This window comes from Pristiophorus japonicus, chromosome 15 (genome assembly GCF_044704955.1).
Source record: "Pristiophorus japonicus isolate sPriJap1 chromosome 15, sPriJap1.hap1, whole genome shotgun sequence".
Classification (NCBI taxonomy): Eukaryota; Metazoa; Chordata; class Chondrichthyes; family Pristiophoridae; genus Pristiophorus; species Pristiophorus japonicus.
Window position 1 is genome coordinate 68445765 of NC_091991.1, and position 21705 is coordinate 68467469.

General features: G+C 41.8%; 1 protein-coding gene across 3 annotated transcripts in view; it reads left to right on the forward strand.

The window, feature by feature from the left end:
• Positions 1-12839, forward strand: part of ttll12 (tubulin tyrosine ligase-like family, member 12) — a 76164-nt gene extending 63325 nt beyond the window's left edge. For 2 of the 3 annotated variants that reach the window (XM_070900568.1, XM_070900569.1), the window contains exons 13-14: positions 8926-9064; positions 11950-12839. In XM_070900568.1, the coding sequence (XP_070756669.1) occupies positions 8926-9064; positions 11950-12101 (291 nt within the window). In that variant the 3' untranslated portion in view covers positions 12102-12839. The remainder of the gene's footprint in view (positions 1-8925; positions 9065-11949) is intronic. The other variant, XM_070900570.1, reaches the window with a different exon arrangement.
• Positions 12840-21705: the final 8866 nt, after the last annotated feature.

Below are 21705 nucleotides of genomic sequence, written 5' to 3' on the forward strand. Positions count from 1 at the left end.
TTATCCTCCTGTTCAACAAAAGGGGAGTGATAAACCTGGTTTATTACCTGAGATTGATTTGGCCTGTTTACCATCCAACGTCAGGGGTGGGAATTAGAGACCACTGTCGAGGACAAAATTAATTCTCACTTGGAGAAACATGGGTTAATGAAGGATAGGCAGTACGGATTTGTTAAAGGCAACTCATGCCTGACTAACTTGATTGAGTTCTTTGATGGAGTAACAGAGAGTTGATGAAGGTAGTGCGGTAGCTGTTGTGTATATATGGACTTTCAAAAGGCATTTGATAAATAACAGACTTATTCAGAAAATAAAAGCACAGGGTATTAAAGGGACAGTGGTCACTTGGGTACATAATTGGCTGAGGGCTAGTAGGCAGAGAGCAATGATGAACAGATATTTTTCTGACTGGAGTATGCAGTGGGATCCCACAGGGGCTCGGTATTAGGACTATTGCTTTTCTTTTGTATAAATGACTTTGGTATAGGGAGTACAATCTCGAAGTTTCCAGATGAAAGTAAGCTTGGCAACGTAGTAAAGAGTGAGCAGGATAGTAGCAGACTTCAGGAGGACATCGACCGACTGGTGAAATGGGTAGACACATGGCAGATGCAATTTAATGTGGAAAAGTGTGAAGTGATGCACTTTGGAAGAAACAACATGGAGCGGCAATATAATCTAAATGGTACTATTTTAAGCGCAGAGGGACCCGAGGGTGCATATTCACAAATGCTTCAAGCTGGCAGGCAAGTTGATAAGGCAGTTAAGAAAGCATCTGAGATACTTGGCTTTGTAAATAGGGGCATTGAATACAAAATAGAGGAAGTCATGCTAAACCTTTATAAATTTCTGGTTAGGCCTCAGCTGGAGTATTGTGTACAGTTCTGGGCACCACACTTTAGGAAGGATGTCAAGGCCTTGGAGAGGGTACAGAGAAGCTTTACCGGGGATGAGAGACTTCAGTTACATGGTGAGATTGGAGAAGCTGAGATTGTTTTTCTTAGAGCAGAGAAGGTTATGGGGAGGCCTAATAAAAGTATTCAAAATTCTGAGGGCTTTTGAAAGAGCAAGTAGGGAGAGACTGTTCCCTCTGGCAAGTGGGTGGATAACCAGAGATCACAGATTTAAAATCATTGGCAAAAGAACTAGAGGGGAAATGAGAGATAATTTCACACAGGGTTATGATCTGGATCTGAAGGGTGCTGGAATCACATTATATAGGAACTTTCAAAAGGCAATTGGGCATGTATTTGAAGAGAACTCATTTTCATGGTTATGGGGAGAAAGCTGGAGTGTGGAACTAAATTGGTCAGCTCTTTCAAAGAGCCAGCACAGTCACAATGAGCTGAATGGCCCCCTTCTGTGATGTAAGATTCTATTATTTCCCTATTTTTTTTTTTTAAACATTTTTTTCTGCATTTCCAGCTGTGTTTTTTCATGTTCTTTGTTTCATTCATGCTTTTGTCTTCTCCAAACTTGACTCTTCCAATGCTCACCTGGCCGGCCTATCATCCTCCATGAACTTCAGCTCATCCAAAACTTGTATCCTATCCTGCACCAAGTCTCACTCACCCATCACCTACAGCATTTTTTTCTTGGAGAGGTTCAGATTTGCATTACATGAGAACATAAGAAATAGGAGCAGGAGTAGGCCATATGGCCCCTCGAGCCTGTTCCACCATTTAATACAATCATGGCTGATCCAATCATGGACTCTGGTCCACTTCCCTGCCCGCTCTCCATAAACTCTTCTTTCCTTATTGTTAAAGAAACTATCCATTTCTGTCTTAAATTCAATGTCCCAGCTTCCACAGCTCTCTTGAGGCAGCGAATTCCACAAATCCACAACCCTCAGAGAAGAAATTTCTCCTCATCTCAGTTTTAAATGGGCGGTCCCTTATTCTAAGATTATGCCTTCTAGTTCTAGTCTCCCCTATCAGTGTAAACATCCTCTCTGCATCCACCTTGTCAAGCACCCTCAATCTTATATGTTTCGATAAGATCACCTCTCATTCTGCTGGATTCCAATGAGTTGAGGCCCAACCTTCTCAACCTTTCCTCATAAGTCAACCCCCTCATCCCCGGAATCAACCTAGTGAACCTTCTCTGAACTGCCTCCAAAGCAAGTATATCCTTTGTAAATATGGAAACCAAAACTGCACGCAGTATTCCAGGTGTGTCCTCACCAATACCCTGTACAACTGTAGCAAGACTTCCCTGCTTTTATACTCCATCCCTTTTGCAATAAAGGACAAGATTCCATTGGCCTTCCTGATCACTTGCTGTGATTCCTGACTTAACTCCTGAATGGTCTAGCTCTAATTTTAAGATTGTGCCCCCTTGTTCTGGATTCCCCACCAGAGGAAATCGTTTCTCTGTATCGACCCTGTTGAAGTCTTTTGTATTTTTAAACAAGGCTCTGTACAACTGAAACGTAACTACTACCTCTTTGTATTCCAGCCTCCCCCCCCCCCCCCCCTTGAGATAAAGACCAATGTTCCATTAACCTTTTTGATTACTTTTTGTGCCTGTGCACTAGCTTTTAATGTGTACATAGACACCCAATTACTTTTGCTACTCCAAAGTTTCAAGTTTCTCACCATTAAGCAGAGGCAGCTGAAAGGATGGTCTCAATCTTAGTGATAATGAAATCCATGAGCTTCTTGGACATTGGAGGTGGAGGAGGCAGGGAAGAAGGGATTAAGAAGAAAGTGGGTAGTGAAGAAAAGCCATAGGTTTTCTTTGCATACCAGGTGATACCAGAGTAGTGAGCAGTTTTAGCAGAGGAGAGCAAGACCTGATGGTGCTTTATGTTGTTCAGCCAGATCTGGTGATGAACAGCTAAACCAGTGAAGTCCAGGAGTTGGCAAGCCAAATTTGAGCAGAGCTCCAGGTGTTGAAAGGGCTCAGTGAAACAAAGAACAAGCAGGGTTGGGGGATGGGCAATGGACTCAGCACTGGTAACTTTAAACTTGCAGCTTGGACTAAAATGCACCCATTATTAGAGACAGGGATTGTAAACCATGGAAGAGGAGATTGAGGCACAATAGCCAAGGATAGAGTTCCAAATCAAAGAAGCTCGGTAAGGAACTGCCAGCCCAGAAGCACACTGAAAAACTGCCCTAGAAACACAAAATACCTTATCCATGCAGGTCTTGGAATGTCTGCAGCTTCTGACTGAATTTACAATCTTCTTACATTTTTTTTTAAAGTAGGTATTTCATACTGGGTTATCGTCTGGCTTCAAAATAATAGCAATCGGAAATTAACCCTGCTCTGTTTTTACTTAACATAATTTATGCAGGGACGCGGCCTCACTTTACCAGAATAATTTGTAGTTTGGCAGGATACCATCCAATTTACCATGAGCAATGCCATGGGAGATGTCTTCTATTTCATGCATAACATTTGCATCCAATTTACTCTGATAATTGTGATATCTTCACAGAGCACAAGCACACATGGCAGGCAGCTCTCTCGGAAGCCTCTGGAAATCTGCCTGGTTCTGTTTAATTATTAACTATGCAGTTGCAGTACACAATACGTCCACATCCACAGTGTGGAGCTACAAACATTACAAGCTTACAGACATTACACTTCTCCCTCCTTAATGAAGTTATTATACAAACATCATACATAACTTTCATGTTTATACATAACACAGGATATAAACTTATTTTTTTTCCATATTTACAAATTTAACTTTACCACTTTTCCTGGTAACCACTTTAACCATTTATGGTGATGGTTCTTCACTCTCTCCTTCTGGTTTAATTTCACACTTCTCTCTTTTACTCTACCTCTCATGATTCTCTTTCTGTCTTAATTGTATCTCTTCTACGGACTGGGCCAAATTTGGCTTTAACAACGAGAATATCTGGTTTGAGGCTGTCGTTTGAGAAACCACTCTGCTGGTGTTCTACCAGTAGTTATATGAGAAGTATTTCGATATGTAATCAAAAAATTAGCCAATTTGTGATCCAATGACAACTGTCGTTTCCTTGGATTTGGATCTAGCATTTGTTTTATGAGGGCACGTTTTACAATTTGTACAGTGCGCGCTGCTGCACCATTTGAAGCAGGATGGTAGGGTGGAACCTTGGTATGTTTCACACCATTTTTGCTCATGAATTGTGCAATTCTTCTGAACGAAATTGTGGTCCATTATCCGAAACAATCTCCTCAGGGAGGCCAAATGAAGAAAATAATTTTCGTAAAATGTCCAATGTTTTACTTGTTATTTTCCACATTGGAAACACCTCAACCCACTTCGAATGGCTATCAATCACAATGAACAATTTTCCTTATAACTCAGCAAAATCAATATGTAGCCTTTGCCACACCCTGGGATGCCATTTCCATGGTTGTAATGGTACTGGTGGTGGTTGCTTGCTTACCGATTGACATGTCGTACACTGACTCATGATGTACTCTATATCTTTATCAAGACCTGGCCACCATAAATAACTGCGTGCAAAACTCCCAGGTGCTAGTCATGGAGGTCTCCTAATAACTTGGACCTGAATTTATTTGGTATAACCACTCTTGCACCCCACATGATACAGTCTATATCGACTGATAATTCATTCCTACGAATGAAGAATGCTTGTGTATCTTTGTCTGTTACCTGGTTTGGCCATCCATTTGAAATATACTCATACACCTTTGACATCACTGGGTCACGTTTGGTTGCTCTACCAATCTCTTCAGCTGTGACTGGCAGTTCATCAATGTATGAAAAATAAAACACTTCTTCCCTATCAGGTGTAACTTGTGATGGGGAAGGCAATCTAGACATTGCATCAGCATTACTGTGATCAGCTGATCGTCTGTATTCAATATCATATGTATATGCTGATAAAATCAAAGCCATCTCTGCATTCGGGCTGCAGCTAATGTTGTAACTAGGGACTTTGGATGGAGGATTGCTATTAGGGGCTTATGGTCCATAACGATGGTAAACTTACGACCATACAAGTATTTGTGAAACTACTTGACCCCAAAAATTAATGCCAAAGCTTCCCTTTCAATTTGCGCATAATTACTCTCTCTGGCACTGAGAGTGCGTGAAGCAACAGCAATTGGTCTCTCCTCCCCACTACTTAATACATGAGAGATTACTGCCCCAACTCCATACGGAGAGGTATAACATGCTAGCTTAATCTCCTTGGATATGTCATAGTGAACTAACATAGTGCTCTCTACCAATTTGCTTTTAAACTCCTTGAATGCTGTATTGCATTCTTTTGATCACTTCCAATGGACCTGTTTTTTTCAAAAGTTCATTCAGTGGATGTAATACTGTTGCCAAATTTGGTAGGAACTTCCCATAATAGTTCAAAAGACCCAAGAATGAACGAAGTTCAGTGATATTCCTAGGAGTGGGTGCATTTCTAATTGCATCCAATTTTTCCATGGTTGGACGTAAACCATCTTTGTCTACTCTGTACCCTAAGTACTCCACTGAGTTTTTAAATAACTCACACTTACGAGCAGACACTCTTACTCTGTGCTTCTCTAGCCGTTTGAGGACTTCATTCAAAATGTTATTATGAATTTGCCTATTTGGTGCTGAAATTAGTAAGTCATCCAAATAACATACTACCCCTTCAATACCTTGCAAAATCTGGTTCATCACCCCTTGGATTATGACAGGGGCGGAAGACACTCCAAACGGTAGCCTATTAAATTGATATAAGCCTAGATGAATATTTATAGTCAAACATGACTTGGACTCCCCTAGTTCAACCTGTAAGTAGGCATTTGTAAGATCCAGTTTTGAGAAGATCTGACCACCTGTCAGAGTTGTGAACAAATCTTCTATATTTGGCAATGTATTGGGGACATTACCCTCTAGAACCTGGTTTACGGTTACTTTATAATCACCACAATCTTACCTTGCCATCGGACTTAGGTACAACAATAATGGGTGTAGCCCAATTACATCGATCTATCTTACAAATAATGTTCTCAGTCTCTCGTCTTTTAAGTTCTTGCTCAACTTTCTCCTTGAGTGCATATGGTACGGAACGTGGCTTGTAGTAAACCAATCTAGCGTCCTTCTGTACCCTGACACTCGCCTTGAAGCCTTGGATCGGACTGCCCATTTCGCAGAACACCTTCGGATACTGCTTGATAACCTCATCCGTTGATAAATCTCGCTTCCACACAGAAAATCTCACTCCAATCCAGCTTCAGTGAGCTCAACCAATTTCTTCCGAGTAAGGCAGGCTTGTCTCCTTTCACTACTATTAGAAGCAAGTTCTGAAATTGATCTTTATATTTCACCGGTACGGTGATATGACCTACCACGGGAATTTTCTCTCCCGAGTAGCCTCGCAGCTCTATCTTGGATTGCCCCAGTTGGAAATCACGCAATTTGTCACGGTACAGTGACTCCGCTACTACACTCACGGATGCACCCGTGTCAATTTCCATTGGTATCTTGAATCCCACAACATCTATGTGGATTTTGATGCTTTCCGAATCGCTGTCCGTTAACCTCGTGCTCCTGATGACGTGTAATTCTAACATCTCCTCATCCTGTTGTTGTTCTTCCATGCTATGTAGTCTCTTGGGATTTCTACTCATAGCTTTGAACGCTGGACTCATAGCTTTAAAAACTGGTTTACCCTTCGGTCGGCATGCTTTCGCAAGATGTCCAGTCTTCTTGCAGAAGAAACACTCAGCCTTCATGTATGGACAACTTTGAACAATGTGTTGTCCCAGGCACCTATAGCACGACTTCGACGCTCTGTTAGAATTTCCAGTTTCTGAGACTTTGGGCCCCCACCGTTTTTTACCTTTGAATCTGCAGGTGATTTACCTCGGTTGACTGACGACCATAATTATTACTTAATTCTCGGGAATATTGTTCGGCCATGCCCATCGACCTCGCTGTCTCACAAGCAATCTCAAAAGTCAAGTCATCCATCATCAATAACTTCCTTCTGATTGCATCATTTTTCACCCCACAAACAAAATGATCACATAATGTGCGGTTTTGAAAGTTTCCAAAATTACAGTGCATCGATAGCTTTTTTAATGCTATGATGTAATCACTGATACTTTAATCAGCCTTTTGATTCCGAATCCCGAAACGATAGCTTTCAGCAATTTCTAACGGTTTGGGGTTATAGTGCTGCTCCAGCTTCGTTAAGCATTGTGTCCTTTTGGCTCGTCGGGCACAAGCAGATTTACAAGGGTTTCGTTCAATGTTGGACCCGCCGCCAATAAGATGATCGTTTTCTTGCATTCCAACACAGCATTGTTGGACTATATTGTTTGGAATTTCGATTGTTATTTGCAGTGAAATACATTTCTAGCCGATCCACATACGCTTTAAAACGTTCCCGGTCTTGTCTATATTGCCCCAAATGTCCGATTACACCTGCCATTTAAATCTCTAGCTGTTCACACCGTGTGCTGTATTTTACCTTGGATTTTTGTAGCTTTTTCCAAAGACAGAAACTTCCAAAGTCTCTCTGTCGGCTGGCTGAATCCTTCACCAACAAAATTTAAGCTTTAAATCATCCGAAAAATCCCATCTCAATGTGATATCTTCACAGAGCACAAGCACACACAGCTTCCAACATGGCAGGCAGCTCTCTCTGAAGCCTCTGGAAATCTGCCTGGTTCTGTTTAATTATTAACTGTGCAATTGCAGTACACAATACGTCCACATCCATAGTGTGGAGCTACAAACATTACAAGCTTACAGACATTACACTAATCAGAAACAAGTCACAGCTGAACAATCTTTTCAAAGAGTAATATAAACATTGAAAGCTTGTCTTAATCTTGATTCTTGCCCTTTTCTCAAGAGGAGGGGCTGGGGATTTCCATGGCAATCTAAAGACAAGTCACAACAGCATTTTAATCAGCCTTGGAATGTGCCTATTTGAAGTACTTTGTTACCGCAAGTATATTTTTTCCCTAAAAGGACAGGCTTAGTTAAACACAGCTCCAGTTTAGTAGCTGATAGCTTTGCTGAAGACTTTAGTTTCTTCGTGGATATATAATACATTGGACTGGAATTTGCTGAAAAAATAATGGCATGTGAACGACGCACAGCGTTATTAGTGTGCAAATTGGCCGGCATCTTGTGGCGAGGAAGAGTTACCCGTGAATTGCGAAAAACCAACGATTAGCGCCACTCCATCTTTGGTGATTTGCAACAATGGCATCTCGACCTTAACCTCACTGAGTTTCATGAAGTTGCTGCAGTTGCCCATTAATTGCTCATTAAACTCAGCACAGAAAATGAAGTCTAGTAATTAAGGGAGAGTACCATTTTAACGATGTGATAATTGTTACTGATTGCCAATCAACCTCTGACCCGGATAATGAACAATTAAAAGTGTGGAGTCTCATTCATTCAGGTAATGAATTGTTGGAGATTTAAACATTTTTAAATTTAATAAAACTTTGTCGCTTTTTGTCTCTCTCTTAATCCAATCTTTCTTTGTCTCTCTATTTCCCTTCCTTTACTTGATTGACATTGAATTCATCCACTAATTCACCCTCCTTCTCAGTCCTTCTTTATTTACCACTCCTTTAATTTCATTGGTTAAGGAGATAGTGTTGTTCTAGTTGTTCACTAAGTTGCTCTCATTGTGCCATTAGTCGCTCGTACTTCTAGCAGCTTACAAGACAAAAATGTTTTGAGCTGCAGAATGCAGGAAAAGGTCTAACTAACTGGGCAAGTCACAAGATGTCCTGCTTCAGCAAATTCCGGCCCATTATGTTCTACATTGTAATGCTAATAGCATAAAACAGGGTAGCCTCTGACTTTAATATGAGCAAAATCACAGGAGATCCACTGCATTCCAGAAGATATTGATTGCTATTGTAAACTAAAGATGAGTTACTTTCTTCATGGTTTTTCTTTTAGCATAATTTGTTACATTGACATTTTGGTTACAGGAAGAAATACATAAATCATTTGTCGAACTGTTTCAAGTAGCTACTGCCAAACCTGCCCCCCTTGGTATCTGCAATTACCCGTCATCCCGAGCAATATACGCTATTGACCTCATGTTGAAATGGGATATAGACAGTGATGGTAAGTGTCCTTTCTCTTGGATTTTTATCATTAGTACAGGACCCATTACAGTCAGCAAGTCAACTGCAAAACCAGAATGTAGACAAATATTCTTTGGTCCTTCGGGTATCTTGACATGAGCGTAAATATATTACCATGAATAAAAGTCTCCAGACCAACTTACTGAGAAATCCACACAAGCAGAGTTTCTTTTCTCCTACTTTTTTCCCTGTAGGAACATGGCCTACTTAACCAAATCCAGAGATTTGATGCAGTTTGGCAAGCGGCAATACTGAAGAAACCCCCCCCCCCCAAGTGTGTATAGGTGTATTGCTGCAGTTTAATGTGCTAAAACAATGCAGTCTATCAGCATAGAGCGCTGGTTAGCTTCCTACTGCTTGTTCAGCTAGGCCCACCCTACCTGTTCCAGCACTGACCTACAAGGTTGCTTGGAGCTGAGTGAATGAGGTTTGTTAATCAATCATTAGCAGTGCCCTGGAGTACTGTGGACCTACATGGCTCAGATGTTAAGAACATAAGAAATAGGAGGAAGATTAGGCCATTTGGCCCATCGAGCCTGCTCCGCCATTCAATAAGATCATGGCTGATCTGATCATGGACTCAGTTCCATTTCCCTGCCCGCTCCCCATAACCCTTTACTCCCTTACCGCTCAAACATCTGTCTATCTCCGCCTTAAATATATTCAGTGACCCAGCCTCCACAGCTCTCTGGTGCAGAAAATTCCATAGATATACAACCCCCTCAGAAGAAATTCTTCCTTATCTCGGTTTTAAATGTACGGCCCCTTATTCTGAGACTATGTCTCCTAGTTTTAGTTTCCCCTATGAGTGGAAATATCCTTTTCTGCGTCCACCTTGTCGAGCCCCCTCATTATCTTATGTTTCGATAAGATCACCTCTCCCCACCGCTAAGATTACCAATTTGGTCTTCCAGACAAAGAAAAAAATAACTTGCATTATATGAGTAAAGAAAAGGATTTGCATTTATAGAGCAACTTACGCCCCAAAGCACTTTACAACAAATTATGTATTTTTGAAGGTCATACAAACAGCAATGGAATGCATTACAGGTGCAGCGCCTAAAATCCGGAACCCTCAGGACCGAGGCCGTTCCGGATTCCAGGCTTTTCCGGACTTTCGATTTGCTTTCTGACATCACAAATCCACAAACACCCGAACCCAGGTTCAGGTATTTCTGGATTTCGGAATGTCAGAAGCGGGTGAGGATTCCCGCTGAGGAGCAGTTTGGGCCGCCCGGCCCCGCCGACGAGGTTGTCGTTGGGCGGGCCCTGCTGAGAAGCTGTTGTCGTTGGGCAGGGCACCACTGAGGAGATTGTCGGGCGAGCCAGCGAGGAGGCCTCGAGGTACGGACAGCGACAGCGAGGTGAGGGCCAAGGTCGGGCAGCGGCGGGGCCCCGAGGTCGGCAGGATCGTCGGGTCCAAACTCCGGAACATTTTGCGGATTCCGGACGACCCTATCACCAATCGTCCTGGATTCCGGATTCTCGTGCTGCACCTGTACCAGATAATCTATTTTGTAATGATGTTGGATGAGGGATAAATAATAGCCAGGACACCAGTAGGACTCGCCTGCTTTTCTTTGAGTAGCACCGTGATATTTTTTACGTTCACCTGAGGGCGGACTTGGTTTAATATCTCATCCAAAAGATGGCACCTCCAACAGTGCAGCACTGCACTGGAGTGTCAGGATATATTATGTGCTCAAGTCTTTGGAGTGAGGCTTGCACCCCTGATCTTCTGACTGAGGCAAGTGTGCTACTAATACTGAGCCAAGACTGATCCATAAGAGGTTACATATAAATTATATTCAGTCCAGCACTCCCTCAGTACTAAGTGTCAGCCTAGATTATGTGCTTAAATCTCTAGAGTGAGACTACCAATGAATCACAGACACTGCTGCCCAATAGATCAGGATTGATAGCCTGGTAGTGATGGTACTGGACCAGCAACCAGAGGTTAAAAGGTCAAACCCCACCATAGCAGGTTGTGAAATTTAATTTAATAAAGCTGGTAATTTGTGCGCAGGCGCCAGGATTGTTGTAAAGTCACAACTGTTCATTAATGTGTTATCAAAGATGAGCGACGACTGGTGAAGAGAGGTTTGAGAGATGGAGCTTTTTCAGTGGAGCAGCGAATGTTGAGGGCTGACCTGATGGAGGTCGTAAAGGCAGTTCTGGTTATGAAGCGTTCTGGTATGGGAAATTGAGATTGGGGAAAAAAAACTGGTGTCTTGATGGACCAAATGTCCTGTTTCCATGTTGCGACATTCTATGATTCTACTTTTACATTCTCTTTTTTTTTCCCCTGTAAAACATTCTGGAATGCTGTGTGTGAGGAATGCTTTATAAATATAAGTTGTTTTGACAGATAGCACACAAGAGCACCAGGATAGAGGGGAGCATATGGTTGGGAAAATGGAAACTTAGACTAGAGGATGTGTTCCAGTGATTCTAAGGAAGGTCTGGAGAATACCTTGAGTCCTTCTTGTAACCCCACTTCATCCCAAGACTTCTCCTTTGAGTTGCTTCAGGGATATAAGATTATGATGGAGACCTGGAGCAAGCTCTTTGTGATCAGGGGCAGGCACCATAACTCTGGACTATCCACTTGCCCTGATGCCAGCAGTGGAACTGAACACTATATCATATTGGGAGAACAGCCACTTGGGCAGGGTATCTGAGACCCTGCCACAATACAAGTCAGCATGGGTGGAGGGCAGTAAATTGGGAGAACTTAATGAATATATTTCATATATACTGCTTGAATTTGAAAATAATATTATCCCCTCATTAAAGGGTCAGATTTCAAGTTATATTTGAATCTGCACAAACACTAAAAATACTTTATTGATGTTTGTTTTCCAGGAAAACAGATCATGCAGCCTCAAATTTTAGAGGTGAATTTTAGCCCCGACTGTGCCAGAGCCTGCAAGTATCACCCCAGCTTCTTTAACGACATTTTCAGTGTACTCGCCTTAGATGAAGTGGCTGATCGCCCTGTCACTCGCTTGAGTTAATACCAAGGAATCTCATCTGTAATTGTTTGGAATGTTTGCAAAAGTTGTTGCAAACCTTCCGGATGGCATGAAGATGGTTAAATCAGTTAGCAAGTGTCCAGTGACTTCAGACATTAATTTCTCTCAGATCTGTATGTTCTTCAAGAAATTCTTCATATCAAGACATTTCCAAGGCCTGATTGCTTGAGTATTCTTGGAAGCAAGCGTTTTCATTTCTTTTTTAAAAAAAAAACTTTCCCTGCAGTGACTGGCTTTTCAGTTGAGGTCAGCCTCTTTGCTTCCTTTTCGAAGCAGGGTGCTGAAACGTGGCCTGCTTTCAGTCAATGTCGAGTCAGCACATCCCACTAATCCGCTGGATGTGATGAGCAGCAGTATCCTACACACACAGCCACTCAAAAGAATTGCCATGTTTCAGGAACAGCGGCTCGAAGGTGGCCCAAAACATGAGCCACCACAGGCCAAATACTGAGATGATGAGAGAAGGGGAGAGGGTGGGTCCATTTTTCTCATGGATGTGTTCCTTTTGAGGAAGTCTAATGTATTGGAAATGGAGTAGGGCAATGTATTTGTATATTATCCTTTCACCTCTGGGACCTTGGTTCAAATCCAACCTATACAGATGGGGATTTGCTCTATTAACTTAAAGGACTTATGTGAAAAGAGCCATTGATAGGCCTGGGGCCAGACCATGCAAGTGATTTGGCACAAATTGACATTAAATTAGCAATCTCACTTTCATGAGTGGTATTATTTCTTCGTAGGATGATTGGTGTTGGAAATGGGGAAACTATCACACATGTAATGGGGCAAGTGTGCTTGCTAACGCTTGTATCAAGGGTTATAATCCCGAGTGGTGACTTGAAGGCTATCTACCATAAAGGAAATCCATGTCGTTAATATTTGAAACATTTATATTTTTTTCCTGTTTAAATCTAAAAAGCTGAAGCAAGCCCAGGACCCAGTGATCAATTAGACCCGCAGACCAGAGTTTAATGGTTAAAACAAGTGAGGTTTATTCACCCACACCATTTGGGTCTTCAAGTGCAGTGATGAATCAAGCGGTAACAAGAATTACGCTCGAACATAGCTCTTCTCATTCTCAGTTCCTTCCTCTCCAAACTCCTCAACTGAACTTTTTCCCTGCCTTTTATCCTTACTGGGAGTTGTTCCTGATTAAAGGCAATTAAGGTCAATGATTTCTTAAAGCTATGGTCATATTGAATGGTGGTGCAGGCTCGAAGGGCCGAATGGCCTACTCCTGCATCTATTTTCTATGTTTCTATACTGCCTTGCCTCGGTCATTCTGACCTTGTATATAATTGCTATCGTCTATCGCGGACACAGAGCTCTCAAAAGCATATGGCTCTCTCGGTCTGTTACAGATTACAATCCCTCCCTCGAATTCTGGCTCTACCAGCTTCCTAGAGTGTATTGAGGCCCAAAGATACAGGGAACAGTGGATCTGCTAAACACAGAGGTGGGCTGCAAACACGACCTGGATTGTATTCTATGCACCACAGCTCTTCTGAGGAGGTGGCTGAGAGTAGAAGCAGCTTTACTCTGCATCTGACCTGCTTGGAGTTGCCTGAAGTTTGAAGTGTTCCGTTTCCCAGCATGAACACATCTCACCTTGATAAGCCCCTGGAATTGACTTATCTCCCGCGTGTAATGGAAATGGCAGAAATGTTTCCAAAATTGCATACAATTTCACATCACCCAGAAATTGTTAAAGAACCAGTAATACCTTATCAATAAATATTAATATTGCACGGCAATAAATATTAATGTTGCAGGGGAAAGTACACATTGTTACATTCTACGTTGTGTATTATTTCTTCAATCTGCAATAAGTTTATCAACAATAAATAACCTCATAAACATTTGAGAAGACAAAAAATGTAAAATTGTGCAACGTGAAATAATTAATATTTTATCTAGGATCCTCAACTAGTGAATTGGATTTAATGTTGAAGAGGTTATTGAAGAGGCAATGACTGTATAAATCCATATGTTAAGAGTGGAAATCACAAATTCTGTATAGTGGCTTTAATAGGGATAAGTGATATAATAAAATACTTGCATTTTATGTTCATATTCGAAGAGGGGGATTAAGGTAACTTCTCTTCTGCAAATCTCATGACTTTGAAGTTATACTATTATGGGGGCAGGGAGGAGTCTTCAGCTCCGTATGATGCAGCCCCATTTTCTTGATGCTACAGTATTATTTGGCCTACTACATTTGCTATGCAAGGCAATAATCAGTTGTGATACTCAAAAATCCAAGCATTATACACTGGAATCATGCTAATGGCAATTTTTTTGGGCCACAGTTACGAACACAATTTTTAAATATGAAAATGATTTCAAAATGTAAGTGAAAAAACACCAAATGTACCATAAATCCCACTTTTAAACAACTGTGTGTAATAAGTTTTGTTTGCCAATCAGATTTTCTCTGCTCTCCTGAAGGCGCGCACTGGTGATAGAATACAATGGGTACTCTATCCCTCTGGTATCTCGCCGAAGTGGCCATTCTTCTGTATGCGAGAGAGGAAAGAGCTCAAAGTGACGCTGCAGGTTATTCAACCATGGAATGGAAACCAAATTCTTCCTTTAATTGTGTAAGAACTCTCAAAGGTTCAAGCTGCAAATCATGGGTCACTGCACCATTCACTGCACTGACTGGTATTGGATGGCGTCTTCAAAGAGGTCTTGTTGCCATGGTGACGTTCTTGCTAGAGACCATGCCATGCAGAGGATGGTATAATGCCATAATTGTCAAAGCAAATATGTTATTGAATTGTAATTCAGTTATTCCATTAGAAAATAATTTTCTATAAAAAAGAGCTAAAATGCAGCAAAGGCCCAGCAGAAAAAGGGGAACGGGATGCCAGAGCCAAGAAAAACACAGTTTTAAGGCTGAGCTAGGAGATACGTCAGCAGTCAATCTAGAGAAGATAACAGATTTGTGCAGAGCTGAAAGAAATGAAATAATGCTGGGTGATAAAAGAGAATACCCTTAAACTATGAAGAATAAATAAATATTCACAGTGCTCACCTTCAAAGTACAACCCACACCTCTGAAAGTGAATGCAACTGCTCTGATTGAGGCTAATTGGCTGTGGTAAGAGAATGTGAACTTTCTGTGACCTCCAGCTAAGTCAACAGATTCGACTGATACCTGGCGGATGTGGAGACAATATGTCTGAATTTACAACTAAGGGACAAAGATAAAATGTATAGATAGGCTATATTGTTTGTGTTTTTATTTCAGGTTCCAGCATCTGCAGTATTTTGCTTTTGTATAGTTAGGCTTCCTTAATTAGATTCATGATTGGAATTAAGGGTATAAAAGAAACCAACATTTGACGTATATGGCCTTGAACCAATTACACAATATCCGCATTTTCAGTTGGAAAGTTTCCTCAGCAAAATCTGTTTTGTGTTTATTTGTGATCCTTCTAATCCTCACGCCCACTCTCCTCCTCTCCTAATCCTCACGCCCACTCTCCTCTTTCCCTCCCATCCCCCTATGGTGTGAGTTATTTCTAAGCTGTGAAAGTAGGTCAACAATTCTCATCAACCTTTAGGAAGTACTCAAGCAGCTGAAGTTCACTACTCTAATTTCTGCATCCCATTCAGAAGTCCCAAAGCTTTATTTAACCACTATCCTGATGATTCAGTGAGAACAGGGGACTTGCTGGAGCATCACCGGTTAAATTCCAAAACAAATTTTCTTTGCTTTTCACCTACTTTCCTGAAAGAGGTGACTCATCCCAGGGTGTAGTTTTACCAGTGCTCTCTCTATATCATTAGCAATCTAATTATTCTCGCCCTATAATCCCGGCCTAATCATTCTCGCCCTCTAATCCTACCTCACCCTGAAAGAAATAACTTATATTTATATAATATATTTCATCTCAGAATGTCTTAAAAGTTTAATTACCAATTTTTGAAGCACAGTGACTGATGTAATGTTGGTAAACATGTCAACCAAGCTCCCTGAAATACAAATGACCAGATAATCTGCTGTTGCATGACGGATAAATCCCGGGTTGAGTTTCCGACCACATAATCGCACCATCACCAAGATCACCTATTCCCACCTCTAACATTGCCCAACTCTGCCCCTGCCTCAGCTCATCTGTTGCTGAAACCTCATCCATGCCTTTGTTACGTTCAGACTTGACTATTCCAACACCTCGTCTGCCTACCATCTTCCACCCTCCATAAACTTAAGCTCATCCAAAACTGCTGCCCGTGACCTAACTCGCAACAAGTCCCCTGTGCTCGTTGACCTACATTAGCTCCCGGTTAAGCAACGCCTCGATTTTAAAATTCTCATCCTTGTTTTCAAATCCCTCCAAGGTCTCGCCCCTCCCTATATCTGTAATCTCCAGCCCTATAAACCCTATGAGATATCTGCGCTCCTCAAATTCTGGCCTCTTGCGCAACTCCGATTTTAATCGCTCTATTGGTGGCCGTGCCTTCAGCTGCTGAGGCCCTAAGCTCTGGAATTTCTTCCCTAAACCTCTCTGCCACTGTATCTCTTTTTCCTCCTTTAAGGTGCTCCTTAAGACCTACCTCTTTGACCAAACTTTGATCTGCCTTAATATTTCCTTGATGTGGCTTGGTGTCAAATTTTGTTTGGTAATTGTTGGGGTAAAAAGAAGACTTCTCTTCAAGGTGGATTGCCTGATATAAGGAATCGACATCTACCTGTATAGCGATCACGGAATCACTCAGACGAAACCTCGGTTCAACCGGGCTTTATTCAAGCATGCAGGGGAAGAGTTCACGAATGAACTATCGAAATACAAGGGTTTCTACAAGCACATTTATACAGATTTTCAAGGTGTGCGACCATCCTACAAAACTTCTATTGGCCTGCAGCTTATCAGCAGAGCTTCGTTGATTCATAGACCCTTATCAGACTGGCTGCTGAGTGATTTCCCAACCTGACCATCTCCCATCTCGTCACCCTTCTGGAATGTGTTATTCAGTAGTGTCAACTTTGCCTCAGTTCCTCATGCTGTGTTGATTAACCTTGTTTCCCAGGGTTTGCTATCTTGTTCCCAAACACCTGATTTCTTGTCCCTTCCCCAAGAGAACTCCAGTCAAAACTTTCTTCTCATGGGTTTTACTGCTGTTACAATCTATGTTTCTAGACTGCTGGCACCCTACTGTCCTTGGTAGAAATTGTTCTGTACTGAATATGTAAGTTTTCATTTTCTATCAGTCTGTGCTAAAGTTTAATACAATTGATGGTTCATTTACTATCAAGCTTTGCATATATTACAATCCCTACCATGAGGTGGAGGAACTCCTGACTCCTCACAACCTCCTAATACTGATCAGCCCTATAGTCTGGACCATTTTATGTGTCAGATCAATTCACTACGTCTAATATCCACTTTAGTGACCATCTTTATCCCCTCACAATACCTTACAATAATGCTCCTATGAAGTACCTTGGGACGATTTACTACGTTAAAGGCTGGAAATTGTTGTATAAAGCCCTTCCTGGTCATCAAATAGCGCTGAGAGATTTTTAAATATTCATCTGAGTAGGCAGAGAGGGCCTCGGTTTAACATCTCATCTGAAAGACACCTCTGACAGTGCAGCATTCCCTAGCTCTGCTGGGCAGGCCACATAGTTCGCATGCCAGACACGAGACTCCCAAAGCAAGTGCTCTACGCGGAGCTCCTTCACGGCAAACGAGCCAAAGGTGGGCAGCGGAAACATTACATGGACACCCTCAAAGCCTCCCTGATAAAATGCGACATCCCCACTGATACCTGGGAGTGTCTGGCCAAAGACCGCCCTAAGTGGAGGAAGTGCATCCAGGAGGCCGCTGAGCAGAGCTAGACGTCGAGCGTGCAGAAATCAAGCGCAGGCAACAGAAAGAGCGTGCGGCAAAGCAGTCCCGCCCACCCCTTCCCTCAATGACTATCTGTCCCACCTGTGACAAGAGTCTGTAGCTCATATTAGATTGTTCAGCCACCAAAGAACACTTCAGGAGTGGAAGCAAGTCTTCCTCGATTCCAAGGGATTGCCTATGATGAGCATTTCAACTCAGATTATGTGTTCAAGTCTCTAGAGTCGGATTTGAACTGAACTTGGTCTTGACTTCCTGTATGCAATGCCATGGGAGATAAACTAGTACAAAAGCAACATACTACTGATGCTGGAATCTGGAATAAAGACACAAAATGCTGGAAATCTCAGCAGGTCAGGCAGCATCTGTGGAGAGGAAGCAGAGTTAACGTTTCGAGCCGGTGACCTTCATCAGAACTGGAGAGTCTAGTATCCTAGTAAACAATTTGTGTCTGCAGGCACTTCCTGCTTACAAAACCATACTTCCTGTTCTTGCATGTTTTGTTAAATTTCCATTATAAGTTCCTATGTTTATAGTTATAATGGAAAACTAAACAAACTGATTCCTGCCATTCTGGAATTACAACCTCTGGCCATTCGGTGGCACTGCATTTACCCCACTCCCTCTAAATCTGTAAAATGATTTCTAAATATTTTCCCACGCCACCTTTCCTCAGTAACTGAAATTTCTGATATCCAAAATAAGGGCTAAATAACAATTCAAAAATTTACATTTCACAATAACATATATTGATTTAAAAAAATATCTTGATGCCTTCATTCGAAGTTTTAACTCAACGTTCAGTCTCTCCCAAAAACCTAGGCTTGGATGAGATACCGTTATAATGTTGCTAGCTGAAATAGTTTGTGTCGGGCATCTAATTTCCCGGAATGCATCAGTATAATTCAGTTAGCTGTATTGATGGAATATTTTTCGATTTCTGCTAAATCGTTTTTCAAAATTATTTGAACAGAAGCTAGAGGATAAATTTCAAAATCTGAGTTCAGGTAAAGTTTATGTTTTTATTACTCTGAGACAGTCTGTATAAGAGACACAGAGAAAAAAAATCAGTGTACTGAACCTGTTATAATTTATGATTTGTATTCCATAAACTTTAGGAAGAATATTAAGCTGAGAGTCAGTTGGTGATTTTAGCTCAATCTTCTGTTTGTGCAGTGGGCCCCTTTGTATATCCGCCTGTTACTTCCCTATTCCATTGTCTTTTTTAAGATCAAGACATAAACGATCAGCATGTGGTTAGGTCATGCTGTATCTTTCCACCATGTTCCAAATGTTAATTTTCTAGCATGATATTATATCACATTTTAGTTACAGCAACGTCTACAGACATCCAATTTCATCAACAGTTAATGTACAACAGTATCCCAACAGGGCAGAACTGGCAACGTACACATTCCACCCAGTTTCACCCGCGCTCCTAGCCAAAGAAGAGCCCGGACTTAAGATTTTATTTATTTGTGTGGATCCAGAAGGAGCAGGTGTGTTACTCCAGGCTGCACAAATATAACCTGGACCCCTGCTGCACCAGATCTGATTCTGATGTAGACCAGCTGCTCAATTGAGAAGTGCCAAACCAGTGATTTCCAATATCTAATTTCTAGTTAGTTTGAACCCAAGAACTGAAGGAGTCACTGAGTTTGATTGATCTTCAATATATATATTCAATTATGTGATTAGTTGCTGGCTAACCTTGCATGCATTTGCTTACATTACACAATATAGACTTGCTCATATATACATATGTCCACATGGACTCGGACTTGCTCTTCCAGAGACAGTTACCTTCAGGGTTGCTGCTGTCTTCTCTTGGCTGATCACAAATTTCTCTTCACCAGGCATTAGTAATCTACTTGTTTAAGACAAGTTCCGCTGGCTTACTTATCGTACCTGGACCATAACGTCAGACATTCAGTGTCTGTGATTCTTCCTTGTCTTGTTTTCAACCCTCATTCATTCATTCATTGGCGGTCCCTCGAACGAGGATGACTTGTTTCCACAAGAGTTCACAGATGTTTCAATGAAGGACCCGATGTTCCAGTCCTGAACTCCAGTTGAGGGGGTGGAAGATGCCTGTGTGTGGATTTTTTTAACGTGTGATGACCGTTGCACATCAGCCACCACATGAGCTTGACACAGCTAGGCCTTTATCCAATGGCAAGGGTTAACCAGGACGACTGGAGACCTGCTCTGCCGCATGGACCTCGTGCACACACATATTGCAACGTGGGCAGTCCCGTGCTGCCCCTGGGCCCTCTCCTCTTCTGGGCCCCATACCCTCATTCACCACACCTTCGCCCACGATGTTCCAGAGCCCGGTGCTCCAGCTCTATTTATAGCCCCGATCTGCGGTGGTACCCCCATCGTGGGCCACCCCGACCTGTGTGAGACCACCACCGCCGGGCCCCGGAACACTGGGTGTGACAAGTAGGGACAGAGTGTATACACATAAGACAAAATTAAAAGCTCTATATCTCAACACACAAAGCATTGAAAACAAGATAGATGAGTTGACGGCACAAATAGAAATAAATGGGTTTAATCTGATAGCCATTACAGAGACGTGGTTGCAAGATGACCAAGGCTGGGAACTAAATATTCAGGGGTATTTGCCATTTTGTCAGGATAGGCAGAAAAGAAAAGTAGGTGGGGTAGCTCTGTTAATAAAGGATGAGATCAGTGCAATCGTGAGAAATGATATTGGCTCAGAAGATCAAGATGTAAAATCAGTTTGGGTGGAGATAAGAAATAATAATGGGAAGAAATCACTGGTGGGATTGGCTACAGGCCTCCAAACAGTAGCCACACTGTAGCACAAAATATAAATCAAGAAATAATGGAGGCTTGTAAGAAAGGTACAGTAATAATCATGGGCAATTTTAATCTTAATATTGATTGGATAAATCAAATTGGCAAAGGTAGCCTTGAGGAAGAGTTCATTGAGAGTATGCGGGATGGTTTCTTGAAACAATACGTTGTGGAACCAACAAGGGAGCAGACTATTTTAGATCTGGTAATGTGTAACGAGTCTGGATTAATTAATGATCTTGTAATGAAGGATCCTCTTGGGACGAGTGATCATAACATGGTAGAATTTCAAATTCAGTTTGAGGGTGAGAAGGCTAGGTCTCAAACTAATGTCCTGAACTTAAATAAAGGTCATTACAAAGGTATGAAGACAGAGTTGGTTAAAGTGGACTGGGAAAATATATTAAAGGCCATCCTTTGCTTGTTAGCAGTCCATTGATTTTAAGTGTTAATTGTACATTTTGAGCAGAGATGTCTGCCTACAACCTTCTTCACATACGTTTGTTGTCCTCTCTTATTCTTCCGAAATTTGCCATATCAGCATAACTTTTTGCACACATGCCATATACACATCTTCACCTAAGCAACAGTTCGCTCTCTGCGTATCAGAATTTTGAACATTGTGTCTTTTATCAGCAATGTCCTTGTTACAATCTCAACCCAGATAAGAACATAAGAAATAGGAGCAGGAGTAGGCCATTTGGCGCCTTGAGCCTGCTCCGCCATTCAATAAGATCATGGCTGATCTGATCTTGGCCTCAGCTCCACTTTCCTGCCCGCTCCCCATAACCCTTGACTCCCCTATAGCTCAAAAATTTGTCTATCTCTAGCTTAATTATATTCAATGACCCAGCCTTAACATCTCTCTGGGGTAGAAAATTCCAAAGATTCACGACCCT